The sequence below is a fragment of the Lepisma saccharinum genome, chromosome 24 (assembly GCF_977018435.1).
Source record: "Lepisma saccharinum chromosome 24, izLepSacc3.1, whole genome shotgun sequence".
NCBI lineage: Eukaryota > Metazoa > Arthropoda > Insecta > Zygentoma > Lepismatidae > Lepisma > Lepisma saccharinum.
In genome coordinates, this window is record NC_139252.1 from 45,565,566 (window position 1) to 45,584,112 (window position 18,547).

The window sequence follows — 18,547 nt, forward strand, 5'->3', positions numbered from 1 at the left end:
AACTTGTTTATTTCACAAGAACAAAATTAATTGAATCTAGAAGTATTTTTCATGGTGAATATATTTTTAGATTTTTTCCATCAGGCAGGATTCTTGTGTGACAGAAAAAAACAACAACATAATTTCAGGGGCGCATTCACCCAAGGTTATTAGAAGTATAGGTTGGGCCAATCCGTTGTTTACTCGTAATGACGAAAGCTCATATGGGCATGTTGAGCAAGTTTTAAGTGTAGACAAATCTGCCAGAGGGGGGTTCATACTTTCCGGTCCTGGTTGTACCACAAAACACACTACTCAAATTGTTGTTTTCAAGTAGCCTAATAGGGACCAGTTCATTCCAGACAAAGATGGCGATGAATATGGAGGCCATGACCATGAGACAGGAGTTCACGAATTCCATTGAGTTCATCCAGAAGTTCGCAGAAGAAACAGCAGACGGGAATAGTGAGTCCTCCTTAATTCTGTAGCTTGTACAATATAATATGCATGCACACCTTAGGATTGAAACGAAAAGCTCTAGAATCTTATACAGCCTATTCTCTATCCACTGTAAGAACAAAACCATGTGACTTCTAGAAGTAGCTCCTTTCCTACTTGATATCTCAAGCTTTATCATTTTTGTAATTGATTTACTTAGAAATTCTGAATGAAACTATATTAATTTGTTGATGATTTTATCTGATGCAGCATATTTTTATTGCTAGGTTAGTAGCTATGATAGAAATATATTAACGATCCAGTCATCAATTGAAGGCAAGGAAACACGGAATCAGGAACGGAAAACCAAAATGAACACAATTTTTAAAGGAATGTCCATCATTGCACTAGGCTTACACTGATGGAAAACTCAAACTTGAATATGAAGCAATCCATTCGCCATAATTATATATTCTTACATTTTATTTATTTCTTCAAATCGCTTTCTTCACTCGTATTTTTGGTCGTAAATGCCGAAAGCATCCATCCAAGCTTTCAAGACATGAAATACCAGGGTTGGCAGGTTGAAAACAAAAGTGTTTTAAACAACATGTTTCAAACGTTTAAAACACCTGGCTTTGTTTCTTTCACGAATGTTTAAAACGTTTAAAACAAAGTGTTTTAAACATTTTTCAGACTTGTTTAAAACACAGTTTGATACTTGATGTTTGATAGTTTATGGTTATTTGTGTGTTTTGCAACTATGCCTTTTCATTAAATGTGTGCCATTCTATTTATTGTGCATAGAAATCTGTTCAGTGGCTGAAAATATACATTGAATTAACAAAGAAACATACAGTGACGAATGCCTATGGGTCACGTTTAAAACTTGGCTGTTTTTTTTTTACAGGTGTTTAAAATATTTTAAAAATTGAATCCTACACAGATGAAACCGTCTTGTTCCTCACTTAACACACTGAAAAATGTGCACATTGTTTTTAATGTCAATATTTAGTTGCATTCACGATAAAATGTATTAAAAAGACATAATAAGTAGCTACCAGGTGGACTGAGTGGCACCTGGCAACTGTGGAATTAGTTGAAGCTTCTGGAACAGCCTACATGCGAGATTTAAGAGTTAAGACTAGCATAAATGTGTATTTTAAGAAGTTAGTCAAGCGTTTACTTTATAATATGCACACAGTCCATCTATGAATGTTTAACTGATTCCTTATTAATCATTATTCTTAGAAAATAGGTCTTCTTGGTATTATGTTTTAAACGTTTTATATGTTTAAAACATGTTTTTTGTTCTTGTTTAAAACATTTAAAACATGTTTTAAACAAAAAAGATTGTTTTTTTTCTTTTAAAAAAATTTGCCAACTCTGTGAAATACTAATGGACGATATTCAACTTGATGTCATTTGTGAAGAAATCTGGCAATAAAAATTACGTGTGTTAAGGAAAGCCTATGAGAAGTTTTCTTACAGCTAGAACAATTGAATGTCACTACTTTACACATTTTTCACGGTTTCTGTAGGTTTCGGAAAAGGTAAAAAGTACACATTTTTCATATGATCACGATAATCATACCTTGAATCGCTTCGACAAAGACCATACGCACAATGCTTACCATGCATGTTTTCAACACAGATTCTGATCGGTTTGCCCTAAATATGGCACAATGAATTGCAGGGGAAGTTGTTCGCTGAATATCATCCATTACACCGTATTACTTGATTCGCGTTAAGATTAATATGCAAATATTGATACCGGTACAGGGTCAAAGAAGTTAGTAATAAGGTGTGTTTTATACAGCGTATATTGATACAGCTGTAGATTGAATTGTATCTTCTGCAAATATGCTGTACAAAGAAACAAACTGCCGGAATACTTGTTGAGGCCTGTGTTTCATTTTAATTTATCGTGCAGTGCAAGTGTATTACAGCAAATAAAAGGGAGAACTGAACGTCATATTTCTTTCCAGAGAGGGAGATTTTGACGGCATGGCTGGTTCGCCTGAGGCAACCGGGCATTCCGCCAGAGCACGAGGTGAGGGCCTTCCAAGTGGCCAAGTTGTTGGCCCTGCAGCTGCGAACCGGAAAGCTGGATGACATTTTCAAAAACAAGCCCCCCAACGACGACCTGCTTCCGGACATGAGGCAGGCCCTGGTAAGATATTCTGTGTGAATTTAAGATGGGGTGTGCCCATGTGTTGGTAAAAGAGTTCGATTTACCATTTGTAATTTTAAAAATTTACCTTGTCTTCCTGAATAACCTGTGATAGGGTAACAAAAAATATTGCTTTGTCTAGCAGATTATCGTGGTGGTAAACCTTCTTTAGTTTCTGTCATTTTAAAGTTTGATAATTTGCATCGGCGTCGCCAGAATTTTTTGTATCGAGGGTCAGGCAGTAAATAAAACTTCAATACAAATAAAAATAATTATTCCTATACACAGTAATAAGAACTATTAAAAACTACTAAAATTAACATATTTTGTTTCAAATGTATTATTTTTACTACCGCATTATTATTATTATCATTATTATTATTATTATTATTATTATTATTATTATATTAATATTGCCACATATAGCCTACATTTCTTCTCGGTGTCTTGAGGCAAATTATGTATATGATAATTTTTTAATCAGTAGAAGGGAAATTGAAGAAATGTTGGCATGTAACTAAGTAAAGTGGTTGGTATACTTTCTTCCTTAGCAAAAAGTATAAATAACCTTCATTGTTAGCTGGTTCTCATTCGGTTGTTGGACACGGTTGCATTCAGTTTCTTCGTTCAAAATACTGCTTTAATATTTATCTACTAAAATGGAATAACTATTCCTAATAAAAATATGTCAATATGTAAATATAAATAATCCAAGTAAACATTAATATGGGTAACGCGTCTGACTACCATGCTAAAGGTTCCGGGTTCGATCCCCGGCCGGTTCAAATCCGGGAACTTTTCTAACGGTGGAAGCGGCCCCGGCGCCCACCCAGCGTCGAATAACATGGGTACCTGGGGGAAACCCTGGGGGGTAAAGGCGGTCAGGGGCGTGATTCTGATCACATCACCCCCTCTCACGACCGGATCAAGAAAGTGTGGGGCGTTACCCCCACACCCCCTATACGCCTTCATGGCGTGGTGCTATGCACAGGGGAACACTTTACCTTTTTTTTTTACCTTTTACCTTTAACATTCTAATTGTAGGCCACTTACCTAGGTATATATAGGCGACTTATCATCCTCAAAATGTAAGTCACAGATTGTAAGCTATCAAAACAATTACAGAAGGTCGTTTCATGTCCATGGTAACAAAGTTAGAACCCACCTCACCTTAAGAAAAGCCATGACGTCACGAGCGGTGGTGCTCCACGTGATACCCCTGTCTTGCAGAAATGGCCCTGCAGCGGAGTTTCCATTGGAGGAGACTGCGTTGAAGAACACATTGGTCCAAACGATCATATTCCTCCTGACAAGCTTTCCAAAGACCCTCAATTGTGCGGGGCCGTCTGCTTCCCAAGGCTCGTTTCAACAACGGAAACCCACAAAAATCCATGGAAGAGGCATCGGGGGATTTCACAGGGATGTCTGTAAAGGGGATTTCATGATGCCCGTTTCACGTGCCATCCGATCCATGTATGCCTGCGTGGACTTTGGCCTATGACTGGAAGCCTTGTCCTGGTGGATGACAACACGAAATGTGTAGCTGCCATAGAGAGTAGGAATATCATGTCTGTAAAGTGGCTCCAAAATATTCGTCTGGTAATAGGCTGCATTTATTTTAGCCTCTTTTTCCACTCTGCGCAGTGGAAGTTTGCCGTTATTGCAGTAACCACCAACAACCATGAACCCGCATGGAAAACTTTCAGCACATTCATGTACCCACTTAGATCGACCTCTTGCACCACGTGGATGATAGTAGATGGCCATTTTCTACCACATCCCGACAGATACACCCATGCTTCATCCAGGGACACCACATACTTCCAGCGGTCCACTGCCAGATGGCGTTCGTAGAGCTTCCGACTGTTGGTTTTCCTCTCTTGGACATGTGAGGCACGCAACTTATGAACTTGAGCCTTGTGCTTCCGCACAAGTTGTAAATCTTTGGCTATGATGCGATTTACAGTTGCAGGGAAACATTGCACTGCCTGTGCAATCATTCTTTGCGTTGCAGGGTTTTCACATCGCACCAAGCATCTCACTTTCTGCACAACATCGGAGGAACGCTTGGGCTTCCGATATGTCCGAGGCCCACTTTGACTGGTTCCAGCAACAGGTACGGTGCAAGCTTTATGGCGATTCAACACTGCATTGATGCCCTTCTTTGACACATGGAATGCAATCATGTGGCACTGTTTAATTATCTGGCTATAACTATAACCAACGTCGGAAAGGGCACAGATGTACACCTACCAAAAGAGTGGAATTTTTGGTGCCATATAAACACTCACTCACACACCAACCATCGTTTTTGCAAGTCAACACACAGTACTTTCGTCCTACTGGCTCTGGCTGCTCTGTGCTGGGCCTACGTGCTGCTCCCTGGTGACCGAAATCGTTACCATCAACGTGAAACAACCTTCTGTATATCGATCACAAATAACTGAATCTGTGAACTAGTAAGTACAACTGCTAAGGACTTTCTTTAAAGATACGTATGATTGTTTAATTTTCATGCAAAAATTGCGAAGTAGCGAATAGCGGACAGAAGTAGTTGTAGCAAAGCTACCTTTTGGTAAAAGTAGCTGGTGCGAAGCTACATTTTAAGGAAGAGTAGCTGTATCTGGAAGAACTAATTTTAAAAAGTAGCGTTCTAACCACTTTAATGCCAGTACAGTCTGTTCCAAGAAACTGTGCAGCAACGCCGCGCATAACGGTTTAGAAGGGAGAAAGCAAATGGGCGGAGCGAAACAGTGCGCTCTGCTGCAAACAGCTGGTAGCTGCAGTCGCTTCCCTCTCACGTGTACATTGGTCGAGCTCTTTCGAATCACCACTGCGCAGAGACTTGTTTTTTGTTCGCCTGCTCCACTCCAGGGACAGAGTAGGATATAGGTGAACGTGTGTGTCTTTCAATATGAAATCTTATTATCGTTTTTATTGTGCGTTTCAGGCGGCCGATGTGGAGAACAGCATGAACGAGCTCCAGCGTGCTTTGGACGACTCTGCACGAGCAATCTTGGATGTAGCAGAAGCTCACCGCGCCGCAGAGAGAGCGGTGCTAAACAAAGCGGACGCCGACAGACGAGTGGCCCAGGCGCAGAACAAGACGACCCGAGCTGTGGTGCAAGAGTCCATTGCACGGAAGATAGAAGAGAAGACGACCGGCAGGAGCAAAAGACCACGACGATCAGGATCCAATGGCCCTTCGTCGCCTCTGTCATTTTTCAACTCACCCGAATCGGAGCATCGAAGAGAAACCCCTCTGCGAAGACATCCAGCAGTCCAGTATGGTCTTCCAGCGTCTCCATTATCTTTAGGCCGCAGTGCAATACCACCTCGACGCATAATACCTTCTAAAAGGCCCAGGCGACCATCCGTCGAGCTTAGTCTCCCAGTTCCTCTTCCATCTTTGGATCGAGGCGCTGCAAGGCGTCGAAGAAGATACGATACTCGAAGGCCACCGACGGCAAGTCAAGCAGAAGTCGAGTATGAAGGTCTTCCGCCCCGTCCACTACAAATGGACAGCACCACTCCTTCACGATTGAGACCACAACAAAGGGATGAGCCTCCTACCCCCGCAAGAATGACTGGTACCATCGAGCTTGGTCTCCCAAACCGCCCACCATCTTTGGATAGAGGCGCTGCAAGGCATCGAAGAAGAGACGATACTCGAAGGCCACCGACGGCAAGTCAAGCAGAGGTCGAGTATGAAGGTCTTCCGCCCCCTCCACTACAAATAGGCAGCACCACTCCTCCACGAATGAGACCACAAAGGGATGAGCCTCCTACCCCCGCGAGAATGACTGGTACCATTGGAATTGGTTTCCCAATTCCTCCGCCAGCTTTGGATAGAGGTGCTGCAAGGCCTCGAAGAAGAGATGATACTCAAAGGCCACCGACGGCAAATCAAGCAGAGGTCGAGTATGAAGGTCTTCCGCCCCCTCCACTACAAATAGGCAGCACCACTCCTCCACGAATGAGACCACCACAAAGGGATGAGCCTCCTACCCCCGCAAGAATGACTGGTACTAGGAGGTCACCTGTCCAGAGAGCTCCACCAACTGTGAATATCCAGCCACCAACACCAGGTATGTTTCCTTATGTATTGAGTGCTGAATCTCTTCTGATTCCTTGTCGTTTCTGTTTCAAATGTTGAACATCCACTGCCTACAACAAAATTGAGGAATTTAGTGCGCTACAATTTTACCCGCATATGCTATGTGTGGTTGTACAAATTTCTTTCCTTCTGCGTGTGCAAAGCTTTTTGATCTAAATGCACATTCCTCAGAATCAATTTCTCCCCAAAAGCTATGCCTCAGATAGTTTATCCTAGTACCGCTCCCACCAGTCGGTAGTCGTCATCTGCTGGAAGACCTTGGCTTGGCAGCCATCACGTGAGTGTTTGCAACCATTAAGAGAAGGGCTGGACGTAGCACGTGCTTTGTTCTCTGCCAACCGGATGTTGAATACTTGGTTATCACATTCACAACGAGGGAAAGAGTTTGAGTTTTAAGTTTTTAAGTCTACTTTATGCACAGAAAGGATAATTGGGATTTGACCTACAGTTTAAAGTGGATAGCACATTGATATTATTTGCTTTCATTTTCTAGTTACTAGTGCAACAGCATGGCCAGTCACCATGTTTGCACGAGACAACATTGGCCTGCAGGCGACAAACCATTTCTTGGTGGTAGCTGTATCACATAAACCTTCTGGCCTAATGTCGAACATGCTCTTTCCATGGACGTCCGCAGAATTATTTTCAGGGAGGGGCAAGAAGGTATTTTTTCCAGGGGGGTAAACAAGGCACATTTTCTCCAATAATAGTGTTGTTCCCTCAAAGAACATTGCTTACATTTGAATTTATCATGTTCGTGCAATAATTAACACATATTATTGTGGCTGAAATTAAATTATATGTGTGAAATATATATTTTTTGGTTGACTTTCATTTTCCAGGGGTGGAACGTCCCCCTACTTGTCCCCCCCCCCTTCCGGACACCCATGGCTCTTTCTATAAATTTCCGCTTCAGAGCACTGACTGGAGGTCGAAGTTACCACAAGCTTTTCTCCTTTTATTTTCAGTGCAGGAAGGCTCAATGTGGACATACGAAGAGGGGCAACAAGCATTCCACCAGCAGGACACCATCTTCAAAACTATCTGCTGTGACATCAACACCGTCATGGACGCTCACAGCCTGCCTCTGCACGGTACGTACAGTTGCCTCACTTTCAACAGCGACTAGTGTTTGAAATAGCTCTGGGATCAACATCTTGATGCCTAAAGAGAATTGTGTTGTATCTTCCATATATGAGCACGATACTGTTAAAAATATGAAAGTTTAATATTGCATTGTGGAAATACGAGGAGGGTGTTTAAAGTTAATGGAAAAATTTAATTTAGGATAAATATATCGCTATTAGTTTGAAAGAAGTACTCCACACTGAAGGCAAATATAAAACTGAAGATAACAACCATTCAACAACGATGCATAATCAGGCTTTTCTTTTGCCGTAAAGGCACTCCTATGGAAGAAATTTATCGAAACTTAGTGGAAGTATACATAGAAGGGATAGTACCTTGTCAGTGCTACAGGTAGGTAGGTAAAATATGTAAATTTGACATTTTGGATGATGACCTACCACAATCCGAACCACCTGAAGTTGTACTACGTGGTTGTACCACATTGATGCAAGATCGTCACGGAGAAAGACAAAGAAATTCAGGATTTTGTGGTTACACTTGGGAACATATAACACGTATAACTCACTGAGTCCCTCGAAATTTGATTTTTAAAATTAGGAAAATAATAACGCAATATTGTGGAGAATATACTGATTATCAACAGCATGAGGCATTGACATTTTCTGATATAGCTATTTATTTCATATACTTAGGAGCTATAGGCTAAGTCCACGATATAGCTGAGTTGAGCGATAGCAAATCTTCAGTTTCAATATACCAATACCTGACTGTAGTACTGTGGATATGGAGATGTGACTATTCTTTCATCTCCTGCAGTTCAGAGCCAGGTGATGGAAGTGCTGAAGCGGCTGAAGAGACCAACTCTGGATGAGGACGAGAGAGTCAACAGGAACGAACACGCCATGATCCTCCTGTACTTCCTCTGCTGCGATCTACCAATCCCCGAGGCTTACCAAGGAAGCTGGGAAGAGAAGGAGAGAATCTACAGGCCAATGCAGGCGCTGGTAAAATTCCTGTTCCTTTACTTGTTACTGTCCGAGTACGAAAGGGCTGGCTTTGTTAAATTTGACTCTGGAGAGGTAAACCTTTAAAAGATAACGCTGGCAAAGTTTGAAACAAGGAAATGATTTCTAAGTAGGCTCTAACAAGCAATTTGGTAAGCCATGCAGCAAATTAATTAATAGCACGTACATTTTGATAATAGTGAATTAGTGAGATTCCGGTCAGGAACATTTTTCGTTACGAATTTAATGTTTGCCATGGACCAATATGAAAGTTTTGTGGATATCTGGTTTATATAACTTCGCTTTTCTGCCACTTTTTACTAATCGCAAAGATTAAGATGAGTGATGATCATAATATGATGAAATTGATGAAGGGACATTAAAAAACACTCATGTCCAGATCGGGATTCGAACCCGGGACCCTGAAATAATCACTCCACCACTGAGGTTAGCAAGAGAACTATTTGGATACAGAGAGTTAGTAATATATATTTAATTTACAGTTGCAAGAAGCAGAACAGAACGGTGCTCGAATTCGACGTATGGTGGACGAATCTAAAGAGATAATGAGGTTGAAGTATGAAGAGTTTGTATCGAGAGGATTCAGGGAGGTGGAAGAACGGGAAAGAACCAGGCGACAGGCAGAAAGACCTCTTCCGTCGCAGGCATTTGAGCGGGAGATCGAATCGCCCCAGTTCAGGGACGAAACGGACATCATTGCGGACGCGTTCTCAGAACTCTTCGAGGACATCGAGAGAGAAGCGGAAGAGAGGAGTCTGCTGCCCAGGAAGGAAAGACCTCCCCCACCCCTGAAGAAAGATAAGAAGAAGAAGAAACCCGTCAAGGCTATAGCGCTAACCCGCCCCACCAAAGAGGAGATGGCGAGGGTGAAAACGTGGGAACACCCTTTGTCACCCACCGACCCACGACTCCCTCGGCGTGCATGGACTCCGACTCTCCCTCCCCTAGAAGCACCAGCCATCTCCATATCTGATGTCGAGGCCATGAATGAAGAAGTGGAAAAGTTCCTCAGAAGTTTCGAAAGACCTGGAGAGACCAGGATGCCAAGTGCCTCGCTCGTGCCTGTTCCTACTTCAACTAGCATTCCGGTGCCTCCAGAAGAAACAAGACTTGCACCAGCCTCTTTGGCCACAGCACCTGCAGGATCCAGTCCCGATCCCTCGGAACCAGACACCTCGGGCGAGGAACCTAGTAGAGATCGTCAGCCCAGATCAACCGGAGTCCCGGAACGTGAAGATAAGTACGAAGCAAGTCTGAGGAGGATAGAAGAGGAGACGCAAAAGTACAGATTGGACAATATACAAAAGAGAGAACGAGAAGAAAGAGAGAAAGCAGAGAAGGAGAAGCTGAGAGAGATGCATAGCCTTGTAAAGACGGCGATCAGTAAAGCAGCAGGGGAAGATGTCGAAGCCGACGATCTTGAGCTTCCAGTCGTCGGGTCATTAGCACTCCGGTCATACACCTTTGCCGAGAACATTGACGATATAAACAAGGTGGGTACGGTCATGTACGAAGTCTGCAGGGAGGAGCTCGAATCCATGACCGAAGCAGTTAGGAAGATGTTTGGCCGTCGATGTATGAGAGCGGATGGATTCTTCGCTGATTACGTCGAAATAGAAAAGTACCGCTTCGGTCGACTGTTCCAAGACATGCACCGTTGGGTCCTCTACATCAAGAGGTATGTTCGTGGACAAGCACCAGGGTATGATCCCGACAGTTACTTCGCAGACCCCACCTCGCTGGATTCACACTTCGATTTGGTAAGTGTGCTTTACCTTAGTCGCATCCAATTAATTTTCATTATCCCACGGCTGTTTCTAGGTGCTCACTGAGCAAGTCTATAGCTTATCTTAGCCGCACCCATTTAATTATATTTTACCCACGGCTGTTTCTAGTTACTCATTGAGCAAGTCTGAAGCTGGAGTATTGGTACTGCCCGTTTGTAGCGGAGGGGACGGAAGACCCTCATACACGACCTCTGCTTGACTTGCCGTCGGTGGCCTTCGAGTATCGTCTCTTCTTGGACGCCATGCAGCGCCTCGATCCAAAGATGGAGGGGAAACTGGGAGACTAAGCTCGATGGATGGTCGCCTGGGCCTTTGAGAAGGGATTCTGCGTCGAGGTTGTATTGCACTGCGGCCTAAGGATAATGGAGACGCTGGAAGACCATAATCCTTCGCAGAGGATTCTTTGACGCTCCGATTCGGGTGAGTTAACTAATGACAGAGGCGACGGAGGGCCATTGGGTCCTGGTCGTCGTGGTCTTTCCTTGTGCAGGCCGTTTTCTCTTCTATCTTCCGCGCAATGGACTCCTGCACTACGTCTTGGGTCGTCTTGTTCTGCGCCTGGGTCGGTCACTCGTCTGTCGGCGTCCGCTTTGTTCAGCACCGCTCCCTCTGAGGCGCGGTGGGCTTCTGCCAGTGTTTGGAAAGATACTTTTTAAATAGTACGTTACAGTTACAGTTACTCATTTTAAATAGTAACTCCGTTACAATTATTGGTGCTTGAAAAGTAACTGTAAGTTGCTTCTACAGTTACTTTCTGCGGGAAATTTTCTTGCAAACAATTACATGCAACTGGTGATCTTTAATTGGAAAAATAAACATATGAAGACGTACATGTGTTTTATTTATGCTTCTGGTTGGTACATAATATAAGTCTTCATATATTTATGTTATTCAGTGGAGGCGGAAGGTATTACTGTAGGGAAGAGACAAATTACCAATAATTTCTCTTGGGTGTGGGGGAGGGGTTTCAGTTTCAACGAAAACCACTTTTCCAATTCCCCATAACAATAAATAACACATATTTTATATCGAAAGATATCCCACATTTTAACTACACACACGCACAACTGGTAATGCAAAAACTGATCAGGTGCTACTGATGAATTAACTTTGCAATTATGATAAATAAAACATGCATGAACTGGAGTATTGGTAACGAAATGAGACACAACGGAACAGCCCTTTTGAAACTCGAAACGAGAGATGAGACACGAGACGAGACAAGACGGCTGGTACAGTCTAGATATCTCCAAAAAAATATATAAACAAAACATTTAAACTGTTGCAAATACAATTTACTTGGAATAAAGTAGTTTCCTTGGTTTATTATGGCTAACGAAGGGTATTATACAGAAAGTAGTGAACGAATATCCAGTATTTTTTAATACTCTTTCGACTTTCTACAAAGATGGTGCAATGTACAGAGCAATTTATTGTAAATCAACTTGTGACGATGTGCGGTTTGGGCAATACCACCAAGCAAAAAATGTCAATTTTTCAATACTTTGTCCTCCGTCTTCAAGTGTGCTCTTCCACATAAAGCAAGCTTCAGTGTCATATATGGATGAATGCGCTGGAAAACAACCCAACACCGGACCCTTTGCATTATGGTTGTATAGAAGAAGATAGAACTTACAAGCCCATAATAACAACAGAACATTTAAAACCTCCTGATTTTGTTCCACCCTGTACCTGCTAGAAGTGCCTACGAGCTACAGTGTGTCTTTGCAGAGTTGAAAACATCAGTTGTTTAAATATAATATTTGATGGAAATGAAAAATACAACATAATGTGAAATACTAATTTTTTCTTTCTTAATGTCCCCCGTCCTTCCAAATATTAGGACGAATATAATTTTTTATTATTTCTTCAACATTTTCAGTGCTTTTTTTGAGTTCAGCATGCTGGAAAACCAATAAAATTACATACTACTCTCCCATATAACTCCACAAAAATTTAAAGAAGAAATCCATCGAAAATTCAAGATGACGGAAATTTCTAGAAAATGACCACAAGTCAGAACATGTGATCAATTTCTTTTTGAATGACTACACATGGTAGAGATCATATAAACAAACAAAATTTCTGGCTCTCAAAATTCCAACAGAACTTTCCTAGCTCCTAGACTATTAGCTGCATCCACTTAATTTTATTTCACCGACTGAGCTAGTCTAAAGCTGACCTATGTTTATCCACACATTGTCTACCAAGTAAGTAAGCGACGACCTCCAGATTAGAGTCGCTAATAGCTCACGAGGTACCTTACGACTAAATCAATAGGTTCTTAAACCCATGACAACTTGGGTATGCAATAACGAACCAGTGTTAACCAGTAAGGTTCTGGTGATAACTTACATATTTGAATGTCTACTTATGTGTTTTGAAACAAAATTAGTTTGGCTTTTCTTTTGTTCGCATTCAGGGACTGATATCAATGCAAAGAGAAGGAAGAGGTTAAAACATGTATGTACATTGACACACAAGAGCGGATATAAGAGGTGGACCCATGGCCCCATCCCTTCCTCTTGAGTCTGTCATTAAAAAGCATCGCCATCTAAAATATAGTATTTTCGTGATATTATGCAGACAGCCCTGTACTAGGTTGAAGTTTTGATCTAACCAAATTACTAATCACAGCACACGCAGGTGTTGAGAAGCATTTGCGTACGTTAAAACAGCACAAAAAAAATCTACAGGTCAGTAGGGGCAACTTTTTCTTGGCAGACAAAGCTTAGTATTAAGAGGTCACAGTGTAGGGGCACAGGTATCAAATAGGGGGGGGGGCAACTACCCCCCCCCCAATCGCCGCCACTTCTATCCGAGCCATTCCTTTGAAAAATGTTACTAAAGTAAATGCTTGGTAACGATATTCTGCACATGCACCGCATAGACTGAGTAAAGTCAAGGTATTTCAATTGCACTGTAGGTCTTGTTAAACTGCTTTCGCCTAAATGAACTTGTAGCATGGCTTTATCAGTATCACAAATGGATGAATACTCTCCAAGAGAAAAAGTCTCGTCTTGGTTCCATCCAGCTGCACTGATACGTTGGGGATGCTGGGAACAAAATTTATAAACACAATTGAAGTATATTTTCCTCTGACATTTTTAAAATAAAAATTACATCATGATTCATTTCAGCTTGTAAGCAGTGAAGCACTTGACATAAACTTCTACGCTCGGATCATCAAAGAAAACGAGGAGTTACTGAAGGAGCTTATGCAGGAAGAGGTACGTACGTGCATAAACGATTCCTATTACGAAAGTTTGGAATTTTATGCATACAAGGCTAATTAAAGCTGAATATGCGCTTTAAAATAGGATCCAATCTCAGCTTTTATCCTGGTATATTAGACCTCAGAGACACATGTTGAGTTTAGTTATATTAAGGGGCCTTGGCCCTGCATATGATCACATGATCAAATCGTAGAAATTATATACGTTCTCTATCACCATCCGCCCGCACGTAAGTATCGCATCTTATTTCGTGTGTTTGAAATATATTTACTCGTATATTAAAGAAGGAAGTCCTTGCATCAATTGTTTACACAATACCTGTCCTTAGCTTACTAAAAATGTTGTCAGTTGCAAATGTGAAATTGTGGCTACATGCATACAGAATGAAAACTGCTGTTTTAAAGGGTCCGTAGCGTCGAGACAAGGAACAAACTAGCGAAACGTTCCGAATGAAAGTTTTCGTCCTGATGTCTGTCTTCTACGTTATTGGAAAGTTTGTCGGGGCTTTTCGTTTTCATAACAGATGGGTTGTTGACACCGAGCCAAATTCCAAGTCATTTATAAAATAGTAGAAATAATAACAATAATAATTATTATTATTATTATTAGCATGTTTATGGTTAACGATCATGCAATAATAAAATGTTTAAAATATTGTTCTAATTTATTATTATCATTATGTATTTTGGAGACTTTTCTACTCTATCCACAAAAAGATGAATGAATCTCCAACACAACAATTTTTAACATACTGCGTTCAAGGAGAAGCTATAAAACTTAGGGAGAAATTTAATTCCTTGTATGGCAACTCATATAAAACCAATTTTCGGAATTTTGAAAACCGTGAAATCATTTATTCTTTGATGTAGCTTGATTGAGTGATTCGTGATTTTAAGTCCACTTTATGAGTAGTGTATATTGGGCGTTTCTACGCAGTACTTAGTAGGTATTGTCTTTTTTTATCAATTGAAAATCAGTTTTTGACATATTTTGACAATTTTTTGTCGATGTTTTAGCGTTTGACGATTTTTCAGTGCAATTTTCACCGCATCTCATTTTTTTCCCACTCGTACTTGGTAGGTATGCATTTGTAGCTTCTTTTTTATCAATTGAAAATCAGTTTTTGACATATTTTGACACATTTTTGTCGATGTTTTAGCGTTTAGCGATGTTTTTGTAAAATTTCCTATTTTTCTTTTTTTTCCCACTCGTACTTGATACGAATGCCACGATCTTACGTGATATAACTTAACCTATTCATTTTTTTTTCGTGCTAAACTACACGAGAGCCTCTACGTGCTTTGACCTACTTTAGAGTAGAACCATAAAGACAGAGCTGCAACCGAAAGTGAGGCTCGAAGTGAGGCTCGACTTAATAGTTTGCTCTTGTAAGACATAAGCCTTATTTTCTCGCAGTGTTGCCAACATTTTACTCGAAATAAAATCACCAAGGTTTTTTTCTTGGTCTAACCTATGTTATTGAACTGCGTCGTCACGTCCAAACCTGCATGACTTCCGAACACTATTGGTTTTATTCATATTTTTTCTTACGTATAGGTGTATATGATGAATCCCCAAACAGATTTTTCCTAAGTCTTACTGTTTCCAAGATAACCCCACTTCCGGTTGCCATTTTGGATTTCTGAACATAGGTTCTATTCATACTTTTTCTCACGTATAGGTGTACCTGATGAATCTGCAAACAGATTTTTCCTAAGTCTTACAGTTTCCAAGATAACCCCACTTCCGGTCGCCATTTTGGATTTCCGAACATAGGTTCTATTCATATTTTACTTACATATAGGCGTACGTGACGAATCCGCAAACAGATTTTTTCTAAGTCTTACCGTTTCAAAGATAACCCCACTTCCGGTCGCCATTTTGGATTTCCGAGCATAGGTTCTATTCATATTTTACTTACATATAGGCGTACATGACGAATCCGCAAACAGATTTTTCCTAAGTCTCACCGTTTCCAGTAGACCTAGTGGCCCGGTTCAACGCCCGAAAGTGAGGCTCGGTGAGGCTCGGTGGGGCTCGCCAAACCTCAAAAACTCACTTTCTCTCCACGTTCCGCGCCTTATTTATTGCGCTAACGATGTTTCACAGCGTAGAAAACAGCACCAAAACATCAAAAACTCATTTTGATTATTTGGAGCTCACCAAAACCTCAAAAACTTATTTTTATTAATTGAGGTTCACCAAACCTCAAAAACTCTCATTTTCTCTCCATGTTTAGCGCCTTTATTTGTTGCGCTGACACAACGTGATGAGTAAATAATGCAGTTTCTTATCCTTGAAGGATGAATGCACCTTATCGTAATTTTCCAAGCCCCGGTCAAATGTTTGTATATCGTGACCTTTGTAAACCTCTCTCTCGGGAACGATGTGCCACACACACGCGCGTGCACGCCTATATTGTGACGCAAACAAACAAACAAACAAATAATATTTTTTTTTAAGATTCCTGGCCCCCTAACCCCACTTCCGGTCGCCATTTTGGATTTCCGAGCATAGGTTCTATTCATATTTTACTTACATATAGGCGTACGTGATGAATCAGCAAACAGATTTTTCCTAAGTTTTACTGTTTCCAAGATAACCCCACTTCCGGTCGCTATTTTGGATTTCCGATCATAGCTTCTATTCATACTTTTTCTTACATATAGGTGTATACGATGAATCACCAAACAGATTTTTCCTAAGTCTTACTGTTTCCAAGATAACCCCACTTCCGGTCGCTATTTTGAATTTCCGAACATAGGTTCTATTCATATTTTACTTACATATAGGCGTTCGTGGTGAATCAGCAAACAGATTTTTCCTAAGTCTTACTGTTTCTAAGATAATCCTACTTCCGGTCGCTATTTTGGATTTCCGAACATAGGTTCTATTCATATTTTACTCACGTATAGGCGTACGTGATGAATCCGCAAACAGATTTTTCCTAAGTCATGAATTGGAGGGTTCTATGGCAACTTATATTAATTCTCGTAAGAGAACAGAAAACACAAAAAAAAAAAAAAACAATACTGTGGTCACTACAACAAATAGTCTTCTTCAACCCCTATCCAACAAACCAAAAAAAAAATCATCATCCTAACTAGAACCATGTAACTAACATTGTGATGACTCATATTAAGTACCTCTTAATTGTATTACTTATAAGGGTATACTATTGCACAACGTTTTTGCAACAAGTTATTACGTAACATTGTGATGACTCATATCTAATGCTCTTTGTTGTATTAACTATAAGGGAGTAAACTATTACACAACATATTGCATGAGTCATATCTAACGTGGCGTCTTCTGATTGGTTAATTATTAACTAACTAACTAACTCTCTAGCCTTCTTAAACCTGAAGGTTCATGGCTGCAGCAACACAGGCCTTCCATCTGTCCCTATCTTGAGCAAGATCTATATACTCTTTTCCATCCCTACCGATTTCCCTTAGGTCCATCTCGACGTTGTCCCTCCATCTTCGTCTTGGCCTTCCTACTGGTCTCTTACCATCAGGTTTCCCAACAAGAATCCTGTGAACTCCTCTTTCCTCTCCCATTCGTGCCACATGGCCTGCCCACCTAAGTCTTCTTGATTTAATTATTCTAATAATGTCTGGACATGAATACAAATTATGTAGTTCTAAATTATGTAACCTTCTCCACTCACCTGTCTCCTCATCCCTTTTAGGTCCAAATATTTTCCTAAGGATCCTATTTTCAAATACTCTCAATTTATGTTCCTCTTTCAATGTAAGGGACCAAGTTTCACACCCATATAATACTACAGGCAAAATTACGGTTTTGTATATTTTAACTTTTAGATTCTTAGATATTAAACGAGAAGACAAAAGTTTATGAAGAGAGAAGTAACATGCATTTCCTGAATTAAGCCTACTTTTTATTTCCTCTTTAATATAATTTTAATATAATATAAATTTCATTGGTTAATTATTACAGGTGTTTTCAATACGGTCCGCGTTTTTATTATATAAGACGGCATACACTGCAGATCAGTCAGTCTCGTGAGAGCAGCCGAAGAGTACGGACGTCCTGTTGCAGCGCTCCTCGTTTTTGTAAAAAAAATAGGTATTTAACTTTCTTTGAAGCTACATACCATCTATTATTTCAAGTTCAAAGGTGTTTCACGTGGTTTTTCATAGTAATTTCGACCAGATTGAATTTTGACGTGATCGTGCATTTTCTATTTCACCTCAAAAAATTCTATATAAATAACATACCTGAAAATTGTATCGCTATATACTAGATTTTTTGATTTCTGTGATTTTCGATAAAGCAATGGCATCCACCACCAGTTTCAATCGTAAAAATGATAAAACTGAATGTGTTACTTGTGGGAAGCTAATCTCAAGGAACAATTTATCGGTACACAGGGCAAGATGTAGCGAAACAGGTTCGAGAATTAATTGTTCGTTACCTTCTAAGTCTTGTGCTCGATGCGGAAAGATGATCAGCATTACAAATTTAAGTAAACATCTCAAAATTTGCAAACCATCGACCGAACGAGGAACAGTGAAAAGAAAAATCGATGATCCAGGAACCGAAGCTTCCACTTCCAAGCAAATTAAATTATCGAATGAACGCAAACCAATTAGATCTGCATTCAACGACCAACTCCAGGATTTTTCAATTAAGTCAGAACCAGGCCGTGACATCCTTAGTTTCTTGGATGAAACGAA

At 40.6% G+C, this 18,547-nt stretch overlaps 1 protein-coding gene across 1 annotated transcript in view; it reads left to right on the forward strand.

Moving 5' to 3' along the window:
- LOC145978174 (uncharacterized) overlaps nt 1–18,547 on the forward strand; it is a 49,477-nt gene that overhangs the window by 11,783 nt on the left and 19,147 nt on the right. The window contains exons 2-8 of the mRNA XM_083110614.1: nt 342–444; nt 2,406–2,590; nt 5,541–6,678; nt 7,676–7,801; nt 8,613–8,800; nt 9,304–10,581; nt 13,749–13,838. Coding sequence (XP_082966740.1) covers nt 348–444; nt 2,406–2,590; nt 5,541–6,678; nt 7,676–7,801; nt 8,613–8,800; nt 9,304–10,581; nt 13,749–13,838 — 3,102 coding nt within the window. The 5' untranslated portion in view covers nt 342–347. The remainder of the gene's footprint in view (nt 1–341; nt 445–2,405; nt 2,591–5,540; nt 6,679–7,675; nt 7,802–8,612; nt 8,801–9,303; nt 10,582–13,748; nt 13,839–18,547) is intronic.